The 22246-nt window shown below is 39.1% G+C and overlaps 1 protein-coding gene and 1 pseudogene across 1 annotated transcript in view; one reads left to right on the forward strand and one right to left on the reverse strand.

The window, feature by feature from the left end:
• The window catches only part of INPP4B (inositol polyphosphate-4-phosphatase, type II, 105kDa), a 702969-nt gene that overhangs the window by 35875 nt on the left and 644848 nt on the right, over positions 1 to 22246 (forward strand). The window contains exons 3-4 of the mRNA XM_006887014.1: positions 15069 to 15187; positions 17042 to 17158. Of these exons, the coding sequence (XP_006887076.1) occupies positions 15069 to 15187; positions 17042 to 17158 (236 nt within the window). The remainder of the gene's footprint in view (positions 1 to 15068; positions 15188 to 17041; positions 17159 to 22246) is intronic.
• Positions 9329 to 9745, reverse strand: LOC102862533 (annotated as a pseudogene).

Here is a 22246-nt window from a genome sequence, read left to right on the forward strand (position 1 = left end):
AGCCCATAACAACAACATCTGTATCTTTAAGTATTTCAATGCAAAAGATAGAAAACTAACAGAAGTATGAAGCAGCAACTGGGAAGATTATTGTTCAAAACATAAACTAACATAAAAATAATATAAACTTGGTGCCTAAAATGTTCAATTCTTCTCCCTCCCTTCTTTGATCTTTCATTTTTTTCCTGGCTATTGAATTGTGGCTCAATTAATCTGTTTAATGACTTCCTATATTATCTAATGAGAAATAACCTTAAAATCTGTATAGCAGTAACATTTTGTGACTTCAGTATAATAGAAAAACTATATAAATTATTGTATGTAGTGTATTTTTTCATTACTTGTAAAAGTGAGTGTAGGGGTGTGTATGTGTTAATGTGTTGGTTTCTATATGTCAAATTTTAACTTTAAATTACTTTTATTTTCTAGTATTTTATAAATATAAAATTAAAAGCTTTGATTCCACTTATATGTTTTTGTTTTTTCTTTTATATATGGGTATTCTTGTGGTCAATTAGAAAAGTCTCATTTTAAATTTTAAAGACCAAATTTATAAATAATTAGTTAAAAGGAAGACAAGTTTTTCAGCTTTTTAGTCAATTTTCCCCACACATTGACTTTTATACATTTTTTCTTATTCTTCTAACAAATATTGCTTATCTTGACAGCTGTAGTTGTTCATATGCTCTTTAGAAAAGGTATTACTAATTAAAATCTCCCACACAATCATTAAGAGGAACTAGAACTTTAAAGAAAAAATTCAAGTTTCGAAACGATGTAAAAAGGAATGCATTCACAGAAGAAAAAAGCTATGCCTTGTTAAGATCGATGCATTCTAGACCTTTTAGTAGTTTCAGGTTTTATAAGTATACAAGTAATGACTTTGTTAACCTCTTTTTTAAAAGTCATTAGGGAAGCATATGTTAGAGGGGAGAACGAAAGAGTCGACAACATAAAGTGAAGGAAACAATATTAAATAAAAAAAAATTGCAGAAAAGAGGCTTCCTCCACTGAAGATTAACTAACATGGACAGGGAGGGCAAGATGACAAGCTCCAGTTAATGAATGAGACTTTTTCATGATTCTATAAAGCATATGGATTGAGCATGTACGGTAATATATTGTTGTTGTTGTTGTTGTTGTTTGTGTTATGTGCCTTGTTGTTGTTGTTGTGTTATGTGCCGTCGAATGGCCTGCGACTCATAGTGACCCTGTGGAAAATAGTCCTAAACTCTACTCTATCCCTTGCCAATCTTATTGTTTCTGACACACCTACCACCATTACCCCAGTCACTGAATCAATCTATCTCATTGAGAGTCTTCCTTTTCTGCACTGTCCCTCCACCCTCCCAAGGATGAGGTCACTCTCCAAGGACTGATCCCACCTTGCAATATGTCCAAAGTTTGTCAGATGAAGCTTCAGAATCCTTGCCTCCAAGGAATAGTCTGTTTTCACCCTCTCCACGATTAACTTATTTGTTCTATTAGCAGTCCATGGTACATTCAATATTCTTTTCCAGCACCACAGCTCAAAGGAATCAATTCTCATTCTATCTTCCCTAGTCATTGTCCAAGTTTCCGATAGCTAGCATGTAATTGCAAAGATCATGACCAGTATCAGGCTCACTTTAGTCTCCAGACTGACATTTTAAGTACTTTGGAGAGGTCTCTGACACCAGATTTTTCCAGTGCAATTTATCTTTTCATTTCCTGGTGGCTGGTACCAAGAATGTTGATTGTGGAACCAAGCAAACCGAAGCTGTTAACAATCTCAAGCTCTTCACCATCTATCATGATGCTGTCAAGCATCCCAGTGGTGAGAATTTTTTTGTTTTCTTGATGTTGAGCCTCACTCAATCCATATTGAAGGCTATAGTCCTTGACCCCCCGCAGCAAGTGCTTCAGGTCCTCCTCAGTTTCAGCAAGCAGGGTTATGTCTTCTGCCTAACTCAGGTTGTTAATGAGTCTCCCTCCAATCCTGATGCCACATTTCTCCTCATAGAGCCCAATCTCCTGGAAAATCTGTTCCACATACACATTAAAAAGATATGGAGATAGGACACATCCTTGGCATACACTCTTCCCAATTTTGAACCATGCACTTTTGCCCATGAATTAATTCCACATGATTAGATTAATATTATAGATAATAACCTTGAACATATATTTGAAAAAAATTAATAAAATAGTTCCATCGCTTTGTTTGAACATTAGATATGAGGCAATGGTAAGGGGCTTTCTGCCATTTTACTATACTTGATTTAATATCCTGGACTACGGTGCATTAGGATCTTCTCAGAACAGCTGAACTGTAGAGGTTCATACCCTAGAAGAAGAATTACGCATAAAAAAATAGAAGGAGAAGAAATTAAAAATAAGGATGCTTTGCATACTGACAAAGTTACTTGAAAGAAGCTAATAGGATTTTAAAATTAGATAAAGGATGGATGGATAGATAGATAGATAGATAGATAGATAGATAGATAGATAGATAATAAGTAAATACATCTAGACTACATTTGTCATTGTTTCTTTATGCTGTTATGTTCGAACTGACTCATAACTAAACCTCTAGTGAGTTTTCAGAGGCAGTAAATCACATAGGAAGATATTTCTAATCTTCTTCAGAGTAGCTGGTGGATTTGAACCATATCCTTTTGAGTTGGCAGGCACTTCAACTCTTTACCAATAAGCCACCAGAACATCCTATATACATATAAATGTTGTCGTCAGGTACCATGGAGCTGAGTACAACTCATAGCAACCCTATGAACAACAGATCTGAATCCTGTCTTACCCTGTGTCATCACTATCATCTCTGACATACTTACTTACACCCATTGCAGTCACTGGGCCAATTGCTGTCATCAAGGATCTTCCTCTCTTTCACTGACCCTCCACCCTCCCAAGCATGACATCTCTCTTTCTAAGGAATAGCCTCTTTTAACAACATGCCCAAATATGTGAAATGAATGTTTGTTTGTTTGTTTATCTTTGCCTCCAAAGAGCATTCTGACTGTACTTTCTCTAAGACATATCTGTTTATTCTTTTGGCAGTTCATGGGATATTCAGTACTCTTCTCCAATACCACAGCTCAAAGCAGTGAATTCATCTTCGGTCATCCTTATTCATTGTTCAGCTCTCAGATACATAGCAAGTGATTGAAAAGATTATGACCTGAGTCAGTCACAACTTAGTCTTAGTGCTGATGTCATTGCTCCTCATTAATTTGGAAAGGTCCCCTGATAACAGACCTACTCAATAAAATGTCTCCTGATCTCCTAACTGCTGGTACCAAAGGTGTTGACTGTGGATCAAACTAAGATGAAATTGTTGACAATCTCATTCTTTTCTCCACCTATCATGATATAACCTATTGGTCTAATGGTGAGAATTTTTGTTGTCTTTGTGTTGAGATGCAATCTATATTAAATGCTATAGTCTTTGCTCTCCTGTAGCAAATATGTCAAGTCCTCCTCACAAGGACAAGCAAGCAAGGTTATGGCATCTGCATAGTGCAGGTTGTTGATATGTCTTCCTCTGATCCTGATGCCACATTCTTCTTCATAGAGTTCAGCTTCTCCAGTGATTTGTTCATTGTACAGATTAAGTAAGTGCAGAGAAAGGATACAACCCCTGGCACACTCATTTCCTGACTTTAAACCATGCAGTGTTCCCTTGGTCTGTTTGGACAACAACTTCTTGGGCCAGGTCTAGGTTTCATATCTGTACACATGGGTTATTGTCGAGACTTTGGACCAACTGATAGCTGATAAATCAGCAGGTTTTCTGAGACAGTAAATTCCACAGAAGGAGAATGACAATGCTTCTTCTGAAAAGCAGCTGGTGGATTCTAACTCCATGTCTTTGGGATTATAGCACAACTTATTAGCACTTTGCCACCAGGGGTCTCTCATATACATATGTTGTTATTGTTGTTATGTGCCATCAAGTTGCTTTCGACTCATAACTCCTATGTACAAGAGTTCTATACACTCTTCTATCCTGTGCCAACCTAGCCATCTCAAACGCACTTATTCCCACCTCTCCAGTCACAGAATTGATCCACCCCATCAAAGGTCTTCCTCTCCTTCACCGCCCCTCCACTCTGCCAAACATGATGTCCTTCTCCAAGGACCAGTCCCTCCTTGCAACATGCCCAAAATATGTCAGATGAAGCTTCAGAATCCTTGACTCCAGGGAACATTCTGGCTTCACCCTCTCCAGGACATACATATAGATAGCTATAAATTGATTTTCTCAGGAAACAGTAACTGGTATAAAATGTGTAGAACATGTACATAGACCAAGAAGCAGTCAGTTGAACAAATAAGGATATTTCATGATTTAAAATTAGGAAAAGTATGCATCATTTTTGTATTTGTTCACCATAGTTATTGAATCTGTATACTGAGAAAAAAAATGCAAGGAGCTAAATATATAAAGAAAAATGCAACAATATCCCAATGGGAAAATGACTTATTACTAACTTGTTGTCATATGAAGATGACATGGCATTTCTTCTTTAAAATGATCCATTAATCCGTTGCCATCGATTTGGTTCTGACTCATAGCATCTCTCCTTTGGATTTCTAAGGCTATGAATCTTTACAGGAGACACTCCATTCTTCGTCCACAGAGAAGCGTACTATGGATTTGACTTTTCAGTGAGCAGCAAAAATGTGTGTTGAAAATACCACCAGAGGTCTAGGAAACATTTATTGATATAGATCAAAGACTACAGCTTCCAGGAGTCCTCAGCCTCAAAATAGGGAAGAAAAAAAATCCTCTAACTGTATCAAAATGTAATGCCATGGTAAACAAAGAACTATTGACATTATCCAGGATTTACTTTTACTTGTATATCTTATTAACATCCATTATAATCAACGCAAAGCACCAGTAAAAAACGTAAATAATATTACTGCATTAGGCAAGTCTGCTGAAAAAAGAAATAATCTTCATCTCACACCATACTCAAAAATCACCTCGGGGTGGATAAGATACTTGGGAGTAAAGCCCGAAACCGTAAAGTTCATAAGAGACAAACTGTGATCAAGCTTAGAAGCCCTAATCTATGATATAAAGAGGCTGTCAAATACAGCCAGAAGTGTACAATCTGAAGAGGATAAAATTGATGAATAGGACCCTCTAAAAATTAAATCCCTGTGTTCTTAAAGTTTTTCTAGCAGGGTGAAAAGAAAACCTACTGACTGGAAACAAACATTCAGCAATACCACCTCAGATAAGGGTCTCATAATGAAAGTTTATAGAATACTCCTGGGTCTCCACAAGAAAAAATTCAATAAACTAATTACAAAATGGGCAAAAGACATAGAAAGAATTTTCACAGAGGAAAGTATTCAAATGGACACCAGACATATGAAGAAATGCTCCAAATCACTGGCAATCAGAAAGATGCAAATCAAAACCACAATGAGATACCATCTCACTCCAGTAGCAGTGGCAAAGTTTAACAGGACAGCATGTAATAAATGTTGGAGATGATGTGATGAGATAGGAACTCTTTTGCATTGTTGGTGGGATTGGTACACCCACTCTAGAATGCGGTTTGGTACTTCCTCCAAAAGCTAAACATAGAAATTCCATATGACCCAGCTATTCCATTGCTTGGAATATACCCCAAGAAAATGAGAACTGAGGCTCAAATTGAAACTTGTTAACCAGTGTTCATAGCAGCATTATTCACCATTGCAAGAATATTGAAACATCCCAGATGTCCCACACCACAAATGAATAGGTTGAGAAGTTGTGGTACATTTATACAAAGGAGTACTACACAGCTCACAGGAGCAATCCTTTTGTAAATTACTACATAACTTGTGAGGGACTGGAGAGCATTATGCTGAATGAACTAACTCAGTCCTACAAGGACAAATACTATATAAAACCATTATTATAGAATCAGTATGAGGATCCAAGGTGTGAGAGACGATGGAAATAGAGGGGTGAGGATGGGAGGGGCATAGGGTGTTAATCATAGTGTTGCACAATTTGATGAGTGAGTTAGGTGAAGGAAATGGAATTTTTGTGAAAAAAAATGTATTCAAACTTTGTACATAAATTAGAAAAGAAAATAAATCTTTGAAGTATTTTAAAAACCCACAACACAAACATAAATGACTTCTTTGTTTAATAGGACTGAGCTGTGCCTGACCTAAGCCATGGTGGTTTTAATTATTTACATACAAGGAGTTCTGATGGTCTAGTTAGCACGAAGCTGCGCTGTAATCCCGAGGGCATGCAGTTCGAGGCAACCAGTTGCTCTATGAGAGAAGAGTGGGCAATCTCCTCCCATGCACTTAACTGCTCTGAAAGCCTGCTTTGAGGGTCAGTTTTGGGTTGGTTCTGACTTTGACAATACACAACAACAACATCATATCAAATCAACAATGTCATATATATCAATGCCATACCAAAGCTGGACAATAAATAAAGAAAAGTGAAAAAGTGAAGGTAAATGTTTGAATTATGATACTGGCAAAGAATGTTGAGTAGACATAGACTACCAGAAAAAGAAATTTGTCTTAGAAGTACAGCCAGGATATGCTTTAAAAAACAAGTGCAGTGATCCTGTGTCCCACATACTTTGGGAATGCTTTCAAAAGACCCATTCTCTGGGGGAAGAAACTATGGTAAAATGAAGAGTCAGTGGAAAGTCAGACCCTCCCGTGATATTTTTGTAGGGGTTGCAATGACTATCATAATGAGTTTAAGCATAACATCAATCGTGAGGATGGCACCAAGCTCATCTGTGTTTTGTTCTATTGCACATAGGGTTGCTGTGCATTAGAACCAACTTGTTGCTGTCCACCACAAAATGTTAAGGTAGTAATAAAACCAAATAATGGAGTCTGATAATTTACCAGTCTGGACGCATAATCTTAACTGGCTAATGAGTTCATTAATGGTACCTGAAAAAAAAATGGGCTTAAGCCTAATAATTATTGTGAAGACAATACAGGATTGCATGAAGTTTTAAACTGTTGTTCATAGAGTAGCTATGAGTTGAAATTGACTACATGACACCTAGCTTTTAAAACAACAAGAATTTTATAGAGTAAAAGAAGAAAGTATCCACCTAGTATTTTTGAGAAACCTGACCAAAAATTAAGAAACAGAGATTACTAGAAAATGTGATCTAAACTATAAGCACGTAACTCATATCCTGAGGAAAGTGGACCTTCTCATATCTGTGGTGGTTGTTGTTATGTGCCATCGAGTCACCTGTGACTAATACTGGCCCTATGAACAAAAGAAACTAAATGGTCCTCTTTGAAACCTACCCTGTCCTGAGCTAGTCTCACTGATTCAGACACACCTACCGCCAATGTCCCAGTTACTGTGTCAGTCCATCTCATTCAGGGTCTTCCACTCCTGCACTGTCCCTCCACCCTTCCAAGCATGATGTCCTTCTTCAAGGGCTGGTGCCTCCTGGCCATATGCTCAATATTTGTGAAAGGGAGTTTCAAAATCAACTTTTGGGTTAGAGGACATCTCTGTAAGGAGCATACCACCCAAGTATTGTTTGAATGTGGTTTATATGCCTAGCAATGTACATATATTACCTTATACAGTCTGGGGTTTTTACCTCTGTTTTACAAACAAGGATAGAGAGGCTTAGCAAGAGTTTACTTTATCCAAAGTCACATGACTTCTTGGATGTTTCAAATACAATTTTTTCTCAGGTTATAAAAACCAACATTCCTTCATGAAAGTAATCTCAAAAATAGATGACAAAGGAAAAGGAAAGAAGGAAGGAAGGAAGGAAGGAAGGAAGGAAGGAAGGAAGGAAGGAAGGAAGGAAGAAAGAAAGAAGGAAGGAAGGAAAAGAAACCTTTTCCCCCCTTACATTTTATATGCTAGCTAAACAGAGAGATTTTCTTCTATGCCTAACCTGATTTTGAGACTAGAATGGAGAAGTTTAGAAATACTTGTCCAAGTCCTTCCCCTGACTCTGGTGATTGCTTTATCCTTGGAGGAAAGAGGATACTTTTTGTTGGATGTACCTACACTAAAAGGTCAAAAGAGAGATGAAATGGAGAGGAGACAAGAAAACGGTCCTGACTTCACAGAAGAAAAGATTCTAAGGGGAAAGAAACAGTGGCTTGGTCTTGACAATGAACTCCCGTTTCCCCGGAGGCTCATGCCATTGCTTTGAGGAAAGCTTGTGGCAGGCACCTCCTCTTATGTGAAGCACTTCATTTCAAGTGCAATCCTTTGTCCTACTAGCATTTGGCTAGTTCTGCTGAATTCAGAAGTGCCAGAATTGACAGTTGCCTTCTACTTCCAACTGACCACTACTGGGATGAGCTCTGTGATAGAAGAGTAAGAGATGCATTTTCAGAATTTCTGCCAAAATTCTAAAGTTGACTTACATAATGGGAAAGCTCTTTGGACTCTATATACTTGATGTTATCTAGAAATCATGCCTGAATGAAACAAAACCTGGCATTTCATATACAAGTTGCTTTTGGAAAGACAATAATTTTTTACCTTACCTAGCATGGGTCCCTTAATGATTCTTTTAGAATCATCTTTTAGCATCTGGACCCTCAACTATTACACAATCAGTAGATAATCTGTGATCTTGTACTAAAGAGTCTGAGAAGTGGCTTTAGCTATCTAGACCAGAGTTGAACAATTTCTGGTCCCCAAACTAAAGTTAGTCACAAATGTAGTTTATGTGGTGCTTATTCCAAACTTTGGGAAATTCCTGAGATCAACAAACCTGAGTGTCTTTGACACAAAATAAACTTTCTGGCTTACTCAGATCCTAACGTGCCTCTGAGAAAATGAGGCTCTATTTATTTTTAATATTATACTTGGCTGAAGGTCCTCCTATAGTAGAATAGCCCTTGTACGCATTTGAACTGAGGATGCCCACATACATCTTATTTATGATCACTCACAGAAGAGAACCCCCACTCATGTTTCTAGTTGATAGGTAGTTTTGTTTTTTTTTTTGTTTTTTGTTGTTTTGTTTTTTTTGATAGGTAGTTTTTAAGCTGTCCTTGGCTCACAGTGACTCTATGGTCAGTGGAACAAAGCTCTGTCGGGTCCTCCTTCTATGACTAGTTGCAGATCAAATCAATATGAGTCATAACATTTTAACTGGCTGATTTTCAGAACTATATCACCAGTCATTTCTACGTAGTCTATCTTAGTCTGTAAACTCTACAAGTTGTTCCTTAACTACCAGGGTACTGCCTGTTGGCCCAGTGGTGAGAATCTTTGTCTTCTTTTTGTGTGTGTGTGTGTGGAGACGAGCTGTCTTTATTGCTGGGATGCTGGGGCGGCTGGTGCTCAGGAGCTCTTGGTGGGGCAGGTTCGCTTCCTCTTCACCATCACAGGCTTCTTCTGGCTGCGCAGGATGACACTAACCCTGCGGATAGCGGCCATGCGCAGGTAGGGCCTTTAGTTGTTCTTGCGGATCATGTGGTGGATGCTGCTGCGTGTGGCCTGGGCGTTCTTGTGGATGGTGGTCCGCACGTAGGAGGTGGCCGGCTTCCTCTGGCCTGACCTCCGCTTCATCACCACCACGACCCCCTTGTTGTGGGGGGCCGGCTCCACGCCCACGGTCTTGCGGTGGATCAGCCTATTGTAGCGGAAGGAGTTGCAGCCTTTGAGGTTATTGGGCTCGGTGCTGTAAGTCTGCATGTTCCTTTTAATCAAGAAGCTGGAGCAGTTACACACGACCATCCATTGCGGATGGGCAGACATGGTGGCAGCTCCTTTCGCAGCGGCCAGAGGCAGAAAGCAATCTTTGTCTTCTTGATGTTGAGCTTCAGTCCATATTGAAGACAACAGTCCCTGACCTTCTGCAGCAAGTGCTTCAGGTCCTCCTCAGTTTCAGCAAGGGAGGTTGTATCGTTTGCATAATCAGGTTGTTGATGAGTCTTCTTCTAATCCTGATGCCACATTCCTTCTCAGAAAGCCCAGCCTCCTGAGTGATCTGTTCTGCGTATAGATTGAAAAGGTATAATGACAGAACACATCCCTGATGCATTCCCTTCCAGATTTTGAATCATGTAGTGTTTTCTTGTTCTCTTCTGAAGACTGCTTCCTGGTCTGAATATAGACCACCATTGTTGTTGTTGTTAAGCGCCGTTGAGTCACAGGTGACTCATAGCGACCCTATGAAGGAGAGTCCTCAACACTTGTGTGTCTTTCATCCTCTCTCCAGGTTCATAGGGTTTCCGGAGGCAAGCTATTACGGAAGTGGATGCCATTAGGGATCTATAAATTGAGTTGGACATTACTATTTAATTCAGTAGAGCTCTTCTCTGTTTTGTGTCGGTAGAGATTCTAAGGAATTCTCTAATGAAATGGGCAGCTCCACACTTGGGGGAAATAACACAGTTCACAATCAAATCTGATAAGATCAGCAAAGAAGTGAGTTATTTTGAGCAATGGTGTCATGAGCTCTAGGGTAGAGATGAACAGAAAGAGTGCATGATTCCTGTGCTTGACACACGTGGTCCTAGCACGGCAATCAAAGGACAGCCACTCGATTATCAAGGAAGGAAGAAAAAGCTTTCACTTAGAGAAGAAAACAAAGAGAATGCATTATAGAATTGAACCATCCTTAAAGCAACTAAAGGAAATGCTTAAAATAACCACTGCAAAGCAGTAAAGTCTAAATCTAGGGTGTTTTGTTTGTTTGTTTTTCTTTCCTTGTGGTTATATCTGATAATATTTAAACTTTGCATAGTGTTTTCTAAAACTGTTGATCTGTTCATTTGAGAAATGAAGAAACATGGGATTTTCAAAGATGAGTTACATTTTGCAGGAAAACAAGTCAGTAGACCAAGAAAAACTGGAGCTGATGAGGTATGAAGTAAACTGCCATTGAGTCTCATAGTGTCATTAAGGACACTGTAGATGTTAATCTTCCAGTTCTTAGTATGTTGTTTTTGTTTCTGTGGACCATCAAATCAGAACCGACCCATAGCTGAACCGCCAGTGGTTATCAGAGGCAGTAAATCGTCCGGGAGGAGATAGCCCATTTCCTTCCACAGAAAAGCTGGTGGATTTGAACTGTATGCCTTCAGTATTGCAGCTCAGCTTCTTGCCACTAGGCCATCAGTGCTGTTCTTAGTATATAATGCCAAAATAACACTATTTCCCCCAAAGAGCTATTTTGAGAAATAAAAAAATAAATTAGCAAAACATCTCAAATGCAATGAGACTTTATTAAAAGGTAGCAAATCCTTCTGCCATGTGCTTTCCTAAACTTGCCTTGATTATTAGAGGCTTGCACTGTAAGTAAGGACAAATTTTAATAGAATGTCATATAACAGCAAGCATGTCATATAATATACTAAGTAACCATATTTAGAGAATCTAAACTTATACTTGGGCCAGGAGGCAGTCGTCAGAACAGAGCAAGGGAACACTGCATGGTTCAAAGTTGGGAAGGGCGTACGCCAGGGATGCATCCTATCTCCATACCTCTTCAACCTATATGCAGAACAGATTATCCGGGAGGCTGGGCTCTATGAGGAGAAATGTGGGGTCAGGATTGGTGGACGATTTATCAACAGTCTGCGATATGCGGATGACACAACCCTGCTTGCTGAAACTGAGGAGGACCTGAAGCACCTGCTGCAGAGTGTCAAGGACTGCAGCCTGCAATATGGATTGAGGCTCAATGTCAAGAAGACAAAGATTCTCACCACTGGACCAATCGGCAGCATCAGGATGGATGGTGAAGAGATTGAGATTGTACACAGCTTTAGTTTGCTTGGCTCCATAGTCAACAGTCTTGGCACCAGCAGCCAGGAAATTAAAAGGCGCATTGCCATGGGAAAGTCTGCTGTTAGGGACCTCTCCAAAGTGCTGAAGAGCAGTGGTGTCTCTCTGGAGACTAAGGTGCGTCTGATACAGGCCATGGTCTTCACAATCACCTGTTATGCATCAGAGAGTTGGACAATGACCAAGGAGAATAGAAGAACTGATGCCTTAGAGCTGTGGTGCTGGAGAAGAGTACTGAGAATACCATGGACTGCTAGGAAAACAAATAGATTTGTCCTGGAGAGGGTTAAACCGGGTGGCTCCTTGGAGGCAAGGATTCTGAGGCTCCGTCTAACTTACTTCGGACATGTAGTGAGGAGAGACCGGTCCTTGGAGAGGGACATCATGCTTGGGAGGGTGGAGGGATGGTGCAGGAGAGGAAGGCCCTCTATGAGGTGGATTGATTCAGTGACTGGGATAATTGGGATGGGAGTGTCAGAGACAGTGCGATTGGCACAGGACAGAGCGGAGTTTAGGGCTGTTGTACATAGGCTCGCTATGAGTCGCAGGCGACTCGACGGCACATAACAACAACAACAACAAATCTTCAACAATGAAAACATACTTTTACCAATAAGTTAGAATAAATGGTTATTTACAATATTTCAATGATCATTGATCCTCTACTTCTTTTCTTTGTTGAGTGAATATTGAGGGTGTGGTGGCAAGAAGCTGCACTGCGATCCCAAAGCCATTTGAGACTACCAGCAGCTCTGTGGGAGAAGGATGGGCAATCTCCACCCTTGCTATTAATTGCCTCTGAAAACTTGTGGGATGGGCAGCTATGGGTCAATTTTGACTCTATGGTAGACAACAACAGCAACCTAAGTACTGTAAATGGATTTCAGTCTCTGAACCTTATTGTCACCATTAATAGAGATGAGCAGGTCTTAGAAGTAGCTTAGTACAGAGCTATTCAGTACTTTTTAAGGGCTTGAATAATAGAATTGGGATCATCTGATAGAATTTTTTAAATATAGTCTAGTCATCTGAACTCTATCATCTTAGAGAAACAATGGTAGTTGTAAAACAGGGTTCAGGTCTTTTGTTCATAGGGTCACTATTGAGTCCTGCTCGACTTGATGGCAATCAACAACAACAACAGTCATCTGAATGAATAGTAGTACACAAAAGATCAATTTCAACTCGTCTCCGGTTTCCTTGAGGACAAGCAATGGTTATACGTCTAAGCTTAGGAATATGGGTGAGTTATTGGTAAAGACATGTAATAGAGTTTTATTTGGCATTTAGTAATCTCCAGAGAGAAATGTAAAAAATTGTCATCCCTTTTATTAGTTTCTACACAAAAACATAGTAAACTGATAAGTAAATAGATAACTATATACACTAGATGCAGATATAAATTTGTCCTTGACTTAATGATCTTCACAGTCACCTTGTAAGGTGAGTCCTTTGACTTTGATAAGGAGATGCACTGCCAGCCCAAAGCCATGTGGTTCAATTCCACCCACTGCTTTGTGGAAGAAAGATGGGCAATCTGCTGTCTGATTTACAGCCTCTGAAAAACCCCTGAAAGTCAGCTATAAGTTGGTTCACACTCCATTCTGTTTGTATAACAACATGTAGAGAATAAACTGTAGTGAAAAGTTAAATAATTTTCTCAGATTTACTCAGTTGATAGAATTGGAATTAAATTGGACTTAAGCTTTTGTGTTATTCCAAAGTTCCTGCCTCCTTTTCTATCTCATTCTAAGTCTTTCCACAAAAGAGATTATTTGAAACGGATTAAAATATAATAATTACATTTATAATTCCCTTTGCTTTTAAGTGTCATATTTAAGACTTAGTACCTTTAGCTTCACATACCTTGGGCATGTTGCTAGCAGAGGCTATTCCTTGGAAAGGGACATCATACTTGGAAATGTGGAGGGACTACAAAGGAAAAGACCCTTAACCGACTAGATTGACACTGCAGCAATGAGCTCCAGCATGTCAGATATTGTGAGGATGGCACAGAATAGAACAGGGTTCAGCTCTGTTCATAGGGATGCTATGGGTCATATTGGACGCAACAGTACCTAACAACAACAACAATTAGCCTGGTGGATAAAAGCCCTGTAAACTACTGGAGGACAAAAGCATAAAGTACATACATTCTTCCCTCCCTCCTCTTTGCTCTGGTCAGATCTATGGAGTTGGAATAGTAGAGAGCCCCTGAACATTCTCATCATGATATCCAAGACCAAAGTAGAGATAAGGAAGATTGCTAATTTTGTTTGCTTGCAAGCCCTCAGCAGTGGCCTGAGGAACCAGCCACCAGTTGAAAATTTACTTGATTCTTTCTTTGGTGAAGAGGCTGAATTTAATGCTTAGTAACCCTTGTGAAATTAACTAAGGAGCTGGAGGTGGGAATTTACAGTGAAGAAAAAAAAGAAGGTGTTGGATTTGTTGAGAAGAATATTTTTTTTCTTCTGGATTTTTTGTTTCCTTCTCAAATTGAAAGAATGAAATGTAATAGGAGAAAATATTCAAGTAAATATGGTATTGTGGTGAATGTCTGTAATATGAGCCTGGTGTCTGAAGGGATAGATCTAATGTTTGTGGCCCCGGGAATGAATTAACTCTTTCATATCCCAAGTTAAGCTCTCTCAGCCTTGCTTTGGATGTCAGGCAGATAAAGGATTTTTCATCTTTATTCTTTACTAGTCAGCCAGTTTTTTGCCTACCCGCTACAAGTGCTAAAAGGTAACATTCTCTCTAGTTTCTGTGTACACACATGTTGGAGATCAGCTCTGAAGAATAGACTAGAATTAAAACCAAGCGCACCTTCAAACATTTGACTTAATCTAACATGTATTAGTAAGGAGGTGCAACCTCACGTTTCCAGATATGGCCCAATCAAGCCTTTTAAGTAATTAGTATGAACAGAAGCCCAGGGTTTAAAGATTAATTAGTAGAAAGTCAAAGTGACAGCTGTGAAGGTAAACCTGGTCTCTGAAGTCCTGGTGGTTTGCCTGTAGTTACACATTGGAGTCTGGACGCCAAGGCAGACAAGACTTGCATGAGCTGCAAATGTGGTCAGTGGAAATGAACTCTTAATTCAGCTCGGTAGCACGTGACTTCCTAGTTCTGAAAGGTACTTCCAAGAGACTTCCTCTGTAAAATCAGTTCTCATCCCAGGAGATTTCTTTCAGTAGCGTGGCAAAGTTTACTTCCAAACCCGGGACCGAAGTTTTCTGTGCGCAATGTTGCTAGTTTCTTTTCTTTCTCTTTCCTCTGCCTTTGCCAGCATGCAAGGACCTTGTGGCTCCTGGCCGTGATCGGAAGCTAAGCACACTGGTGCAGATCTCAATCATCCACCCGGAGGAGCAGAGTCTGACAAGATATTCATGCACGGAAATTGTGGAGGTGAGCACTCGCGCAGTGTGTCTGCCTTATTGACTCGTTCTCTCTCTTATTTTCAACAACCGCTGTAATAAGTTCGGTCAGAATCTGTAGCAAAACTCTGTTACTGTTCTGCATTAATTATTAAGAAAAGCATACCTGGGTTTATAACACACGTCTGTAATGTGCCAGAATAAACAAATGTGAAGAATTTGCCTTTTTCACAGAAGGCTTCTTTGGTAGATAAGAAGAAAGCTTACCACTTTGCATCTCATGCAAACATTTTTTTCAAGGAAAGGTAGATAATGAATTTGAGAAACTGTAATGTTTCTAGGCAAAGGTGTAAATATTAATCATTGGATTAATTATTTCCTCATTTGAATGTATTGTTACTAATGAACATTAAACTGAGTTGGAAGGAAACTTGTTATTACGTTGGATCACAGTCAAAAGAGGAAGTGTTTCCCTTTTGATTATTTTCCTCTCATCACACATACTTCACAACCTGAGTGAAGGAGAGGTGCTTATTTGAACATGTGGGGCTAAGGGAACTAAGCGCTGGAGTCTTAAGAATTGCTTGTTGTTCTTAGACTTAGGTGACACATCTGTTTTGAGAGAGGAGCTGCTCTGTAAAAACATAGTAACCGCTGCAGACCTGGCTTGCTCAGTGCCAACGCCTTCCTTGATGCAGTTGGTGGAATAAATGATTCAGGCGGAACTCAACAGGCTCATTTCCATAATGGGAAACAACCCAGATACTGCATGTAGCCTTGACTCAGCCCTTTGGAAACTTTAGGTTTCAGTGTTGGTGTAATTCATACTCAAGGCGACAGTTGAATGAACAAAAATATCCTATTCTTAAGGGGGGTGTGGGGGAAGCAAACCACAAAAACACCTTGAGTAAACTTGCAAAATGGTTGGTTCATTTTAGATGAAGAAAAAAAACAACAACTAAAACTAGCAGTTATTCCAAGTGAAATATCTTTTAAAGAAAAATGTTGTTAAGCACTTAGAAACAATTTATTTTTACTTGTTTCAAAATATTATATTTATACATACATTGCTGCTTTTGACTACTTTATTTGCTAGCTCTTCCAAAAACCGTATTACAGTCTTAGCAAAAAAGTAATATTTGTTGTATAGAAAAAAAATGGATGGATGAAAGAATAACTGTGGCTTTCAGAAAAAAGGTCCTATGACATTAATAATAAATATATATTTTGTTTATAATTTAATGCTGGATGTCAACTCTCTATAAATGAATTTTGAAACATTGAAATATCCTGTGTGCATTCTCAATGAGTAATTAAATAGCCCCAAATCCATCATATTTAGAGTTTCTTTCAAGTCTCTATAAGAAGAAATTGCATCTGACCATCTAAAAACAAATGGACACTGTCAGAGCGTGACTTTCAGATGCAGTCATTATAGAATGGAAACAAATGCACAGCCAAATGGCTCCTAATTAGAAAATAGCTTCATTTTCATTTGATCAATCAATATTTTAGATTGTTTGCATAAATTATAGGCTGTATCCACCATAAGTATTCTAACTGGACTGACAGAGACTTGTGAGATAAGCTATGGCATATAATGAAAACAAGTTGGTTTCCAGGTCTCACTGTTAGCAGCTCTGACCATTTAAATAGCAGGACTATTTATACTATCAGTGGCTACATCAGTAGTTTAGGACCTTGGGCCGTGTTGTTGCCCACAGGCATCATTTGGCAATGCAGATCTGTCTTCTAATAGAACTATTTCCTAGAAAAACAGACAGGCCTAGACACACTCTCTGAATTCTCATGTGTCACACACTGTATGTTGCCAACGGCATTTGCTGCCTTATTGAATCAAGGCTGTCTGCTTGTGCTGTTCCAGGGAACAAGAGACCCACTGTTTCTGACTGGTGTCACATTCCCATCTGAGTATCCAATCTATGAAGAGACCAAAATAAAACTAACAGTCTATGATGTCAAGGATAAGTCTCATGACACTGTGAGTACTTATTTCTTTTCTTTCTCTCCATTGGAAAGAAGGGGTTCTGTTTTGCTAAACTATTGAATTATTGTTGTAACTGGTTTTTCTCTAAGAGGTTATCTGTGCTATGTTTATGGTCATCTTATGTTTACCCTTTGTCTCTGTATCTCAAACTCTTTTGGCTTGATGCCCAGTTGGCAGTTGGTTAAGAGCAAAAGTTTTCAGAACAGATTTCCCTTCTATTTCAGAAAGACTGGCTTGGTCTCTTGATTTACATTTATTTGTAGCTGAAAGGCTAATGTTGTGGGCAAAAAGAAAGTGGGATAGGTTAGCTTTAAATAATGTTTCAAAACTTCCTACAGATTATAATTGTTCTCAAAGGAAGAGATTCACAAAGTGCTAAACACTCAGAATTTATTGGTTCTTGTATAGAAAGAAAATCCCTCTGTTTTTCCAGAAAATTTTATTGGTACCAAAGCAAACAGAGGAAATAACTGAAAATCCTAGTGAGGAGCTTCAAATGACCTCTTTACATGCAGACTATGCAAGGTCCCAAAGGTCTTGTATCCAGGCTTCTTCAGTTCTCCTAGCCCTGAATGTTTCTTTACTTGAATTATACCCCTGGGTTAGTCACTTATGAACTCAGTCACTCTCCCTGGAAGCCAATCTTGAACTTCTGAAGAAAGGAGAATGCTTTTCAGGGGAACTTGAGAAGAAGAGGTAGCCATTTCCCTTAAAATCTCTTCAGTTAGCATGAATTTGTGTTTGTTGTCAAAGGTATAATGAGTTATTGGTATTCCTGATGGTTCATAGTGAAACTTAAGGCAGAGTCTAGAGTTGAGTAATTTAAAAAAGAAAGAAAAGGAAAAGAGACTAAGAGTTTGTTGAGAAGTAAATCAAATTGATATTGCAAGGAACCTGGTGTTTAGAGGTGATACCTTGGATGAAATTATTGACTCAGTAACTAGAGTAATGGCTATAGGAATGTTGGAGATGATGAGGTTGGGACAGGGTAGAGCAGGGTTCAGAGCTGCTGTATGTAGAGTCTCTGTGAGTCGCAAATGATTTGGCAACACCACCAAAGATTTCCATTTGAGAAAGTTTATTTATATAAGAGGGTTTGAAGAAGTTAGTTGGTTAAAGGGTATCACTGGCTCAATTCTGATGTATATGCGTATTTTGGTGGCTGTAACTATTTGCAGAAGACTGCCTATTTTTCCCCTCACAGAATGACTAATGGATTTGAACTGCCAACCTTTTGGTTAGCAGTCCAACATGTTACTCATTATCAGGGCTCCTTTGAGGAAGTTAGTTGATAAAAAGGTATGGATTTTGCAATGTTGTCATTAAGCAAAGACAGTTCCTTTTGAAGCAGATGAGACTTGTAATCCAATCCTTTCTTTGATTTCAAATAGGTTGAAGGTTCTTGTCTATTAAAGATGATGATATCTCAACAGAATGTGCATTTGGAAAGTAACTGTGAAGTAAAGTTTTTAGGTGGGAGTATCTGGGGCTATTTTAAACTGATGAAGATAATTTCTTATTTTTGGTTGACAGCAGGAAACATTCAATGTTGGTGTAAAAAAGATTCCCAAGACTGTTCTGGATACAGTGAGGGATCCTTTTAGGTGTTTAGAACCACACATTGCCATGCCTTGGGGAATTGTAGCTTTATATTCTCCCTTCACTCAGGCATTTCTCTGTTGGACTTAGGAGTTTAGTTCTGCTTTCCAGTATTTTCCGTAAATTCTAGAATATATCTACTGCTTTTCAGTCAATTGCAACTGTTAGTGACCCTGTATGAGAGACTAGAACTGCCTCAGAGGATTTTTGATGTTTTTCTCTTTATGGGAGCAGATTGCCTCATCTGTCGCAAGTGGAGTGAATGAAGGGTTCAAACTGGTGGTTTTTCAATTAGCAGCCCAATGGTAATATATTATTGGGCCTCGTTAACTTATATAATACAGAGGAGTTTATATCAACTGTTAGTTGGAGTGGAGAAAAAAAAATCTTGTGTATTAAAGTGACTTCTACTTCTCTTAGTCCCAGAAAAATGAAAATTTTCAAACTAACAAAGCAAACCAATTAAATGCATAGTATATATGCAGAAAAGAAATGGTTATAACAGTCTGGTGTGGTTTTTAAGAAAGCAGCTTCTGAACTTATTCAGACTATCTGGTTGCTCTCCCAATTAATATCCTCATATATTTGCATGAGCTAATTTATGTATTTGCTTTCACATTTATACTATGTCTTCTGAGATTGTCATGAGGAATAGTCACATAGTCAAATATACATAAATATTTAGATTTTAACTGATACATAATATTTAAAAATTTAAGTTGATGTTATTGGTTTATTGCTTCTTGTTTGTTGCCATTAAGTCCACTAACATTCACTATGACCTTCTTGTTGTTACATGCCATTGAGTCACTTGTGATTCATAGTGACCCCATGTGCAATAAACAGCTCTGAACACTTCTCTATCCTGAGTCAACCTTGCTGTCTCTGACACACCTATCCCCATTACCCCAGTTACATCTCATCGAGGGTCTTCCTCTATTGCACTGTTCCTCCACCCTTCCAAGCATGTCCCCCTTCACCAAGGATTGGTCCCTCTTTGCAACATGCCCAAAGTATGTCAGACAGAACTTAAAAATCCTTGCCTCCAAGGAGCAGCCTGGTCTCACCCTCTCTAGGATGAATCTGTTTGTTCTCCTAGCATCCACAGTATATTCAAAACTCTTCTCCAGCACCACAGCTCATCTATTCTCCTTCTATCTTCCTTAGTCACTGTTCAGCTCTCTGATGCAAAGCAAGTAATTGCAAAGACCATAGCGTGGATCAGGCATACCTTAGTCTCCAGACTGGCATCATTTCTCTTCAGTGCTCTGGAGAGATTCCTGACAGCAGACGTTCCCAGTGAAATTCATCTTTTGTTTTCCTGGCTGCTGGTACCAATATTGTTGATTGTGGAGCCAAGCAAACTGAAGCTGTAACGATCTCAATATCCTCACTGTCTATCATGATGCTGTCACTTGGCCCAGTGGTGAGAATCTTTGTTTTCTTGATGTTGAGCTTCAATCCTTATTGAAAGCTGCAGTCTTTGACCTTCTGTAGCAGGTGCTTCAGGCAGGTCATTCTCAGGTTCAGCAAGCAAGGTTGTGTCATCTGCATAATGCAGGTTGTTGATGAGTCTTCCTCCAATCCTGATGCCCCATTCCTCCTCCTCATAGAGCCCAGTCTCCACAATGGCTCTACCTAGAACAAAATGTTGCTTTGCCCTGCACTAATTTCAGGACTGTTGTTGTTATTGTTGATTGCTGTCGAGTCAAGCACAACTCATAGCGACCCTATGAACAAAAGGCCTGAAACCTATCGTCATTTATCAAAGTTCATAGGGTTTACAGAGCCATGTTGTTTAGGAAGTGGATGCCACATACGGCTATTGTTCCTCAGTAATTTTGACAGTTCCCTTATCCAGACTTACTGCCTAGGGCAATATGAAATCATTGACAATTGACCCTTATCTCCATATATTATGATTTTGCCTTTTGATCCAGTGATGAGGATTTTTGTCCCTTTGATGTTGAGATGCAATCCATATTGAAGGCTGTACTGTTTATCCCTCTGCAGTGTTTCAGGCCTTTCTCACATGCACACTATGGTCTCTTCAAGCAATTGCTATGCATCTAAGAGATGAACAGTGCATAGGAATGGCAGAAGAATAATAGATGCCTTTGAGTTGTGGTGTTGGAGAAAAACAATGAATATCCCATAGATTAAACACATACATGCAAAACAAACTCACAAATATGTCTTGGAAAAAATGCAGCCAGAGTGTTCCTTAAGGCAAGGATGGTGACACTTCATCATACATACTTTGAACATGTTGCTAGAAGAGGATATATCTTGGAAAGGGATATCATGCTTGGAAAGGTAGAGGGTCAGTGAAAGAGAGGAAGACCCCAAGGAAATAGACTGACACAATGACTGCAGCAATGGGTTCAAGTATATCAGAGATGATAAGGATTACACAAGACAAGATTGGACAGGGTTCAGATCTGTTGGTGGGGTCACTATGAGTTGTACTTGGTTCGATGGTACCTAACAGCATATGGCTATTGTGGGATGCCTTTCAACATAAGGATTCATCTGCTGGCGCCTTATTGAACAATACTCTGGTGATCCATAAGATGTTTAACAGATCATTTTCAGAAGTAGATCACTAGGCCTTTCTTCTTAGTCAGTCTTACTCTAGAAGCTTCACTAAAACCTGTCCACCATACATTACCCTGCTAGCATTTGAAATGCAGGTGGTGTAGCTTCTACCAACACGCAAGCACTACAGGAAGGCAAATTGAACCCCACAAATAGTAAAAGTCAGATGAGGAAGCATTGATCTTTTTTCTTTGTACTTATTGTCCTTGGTGGTTTCTTTGCCTTTAAAAAAAATTTACTAGTGCATTTACAAAATTTGAGTACATTGTTTTCAAGAATGAATTCTTTCAATTTCCCTCACTGCCCCCGCCATTGAATTGTACAATCTGATGACTAATGCCACCTCCCCCTGCATATCCTCATCCCTCTGCTTTTACCTTCTCCCACCCCTCTTGGATCCTTATACTCATTCTATAATAATGGTTTTATAAAACATTTATACTTGTGGGACTGAGTCAGTTCACTCAGCATAATGCTCTACAAAATCACTGCTCGTGCATGCTGCACGTTATTCCATTGTGTGAACGTACCATAATTTCTCAATCCATTTGTTTGTGGTTAGAGATTTGGGCTGTTTCCATATTCTGGCGATGGTGAATAATGCTATTATGAACATTGAACAGAGGAAGATATTTGAATGGCAAATAGACACATGAAGAAATGCTCCAAATCACTGGCAATAAGAGAGATGTAAATCAAAACCACAATGAGGTACCATCTCACTCCAGTTTCAGTGGCAAAGTTTAACAGGGCAGCAAATAATAAATGTTGGAGAGGATGTGGTGAGAAAGGAACTCATACATTGTTGGTGGAACTGTAAAATGGTACAACCACTCTAGAAGGCAGGCTGTTTGGTGTTTCCTCAAAAAGCTGACATAGAAATTC

The sequence above is a fragment of the Elephantulus edwardii genome, unplaced genomic scaffold (assembly GCF_000299155.1).
Source record: "Elephantulus edwardii isolate Elephantulus edwardi_28Jun2011 unplaced genomic scaffold, EleEdw1.0 scaffold00053, whole genome shotgun sequence".
NCBI classification, from domain to species: Eukaryota; Metazoa; Chordata; class Mammalia; order Macroscelidea; family Macroscelididae; genus Elephantulus; species Elephantulus edwardii.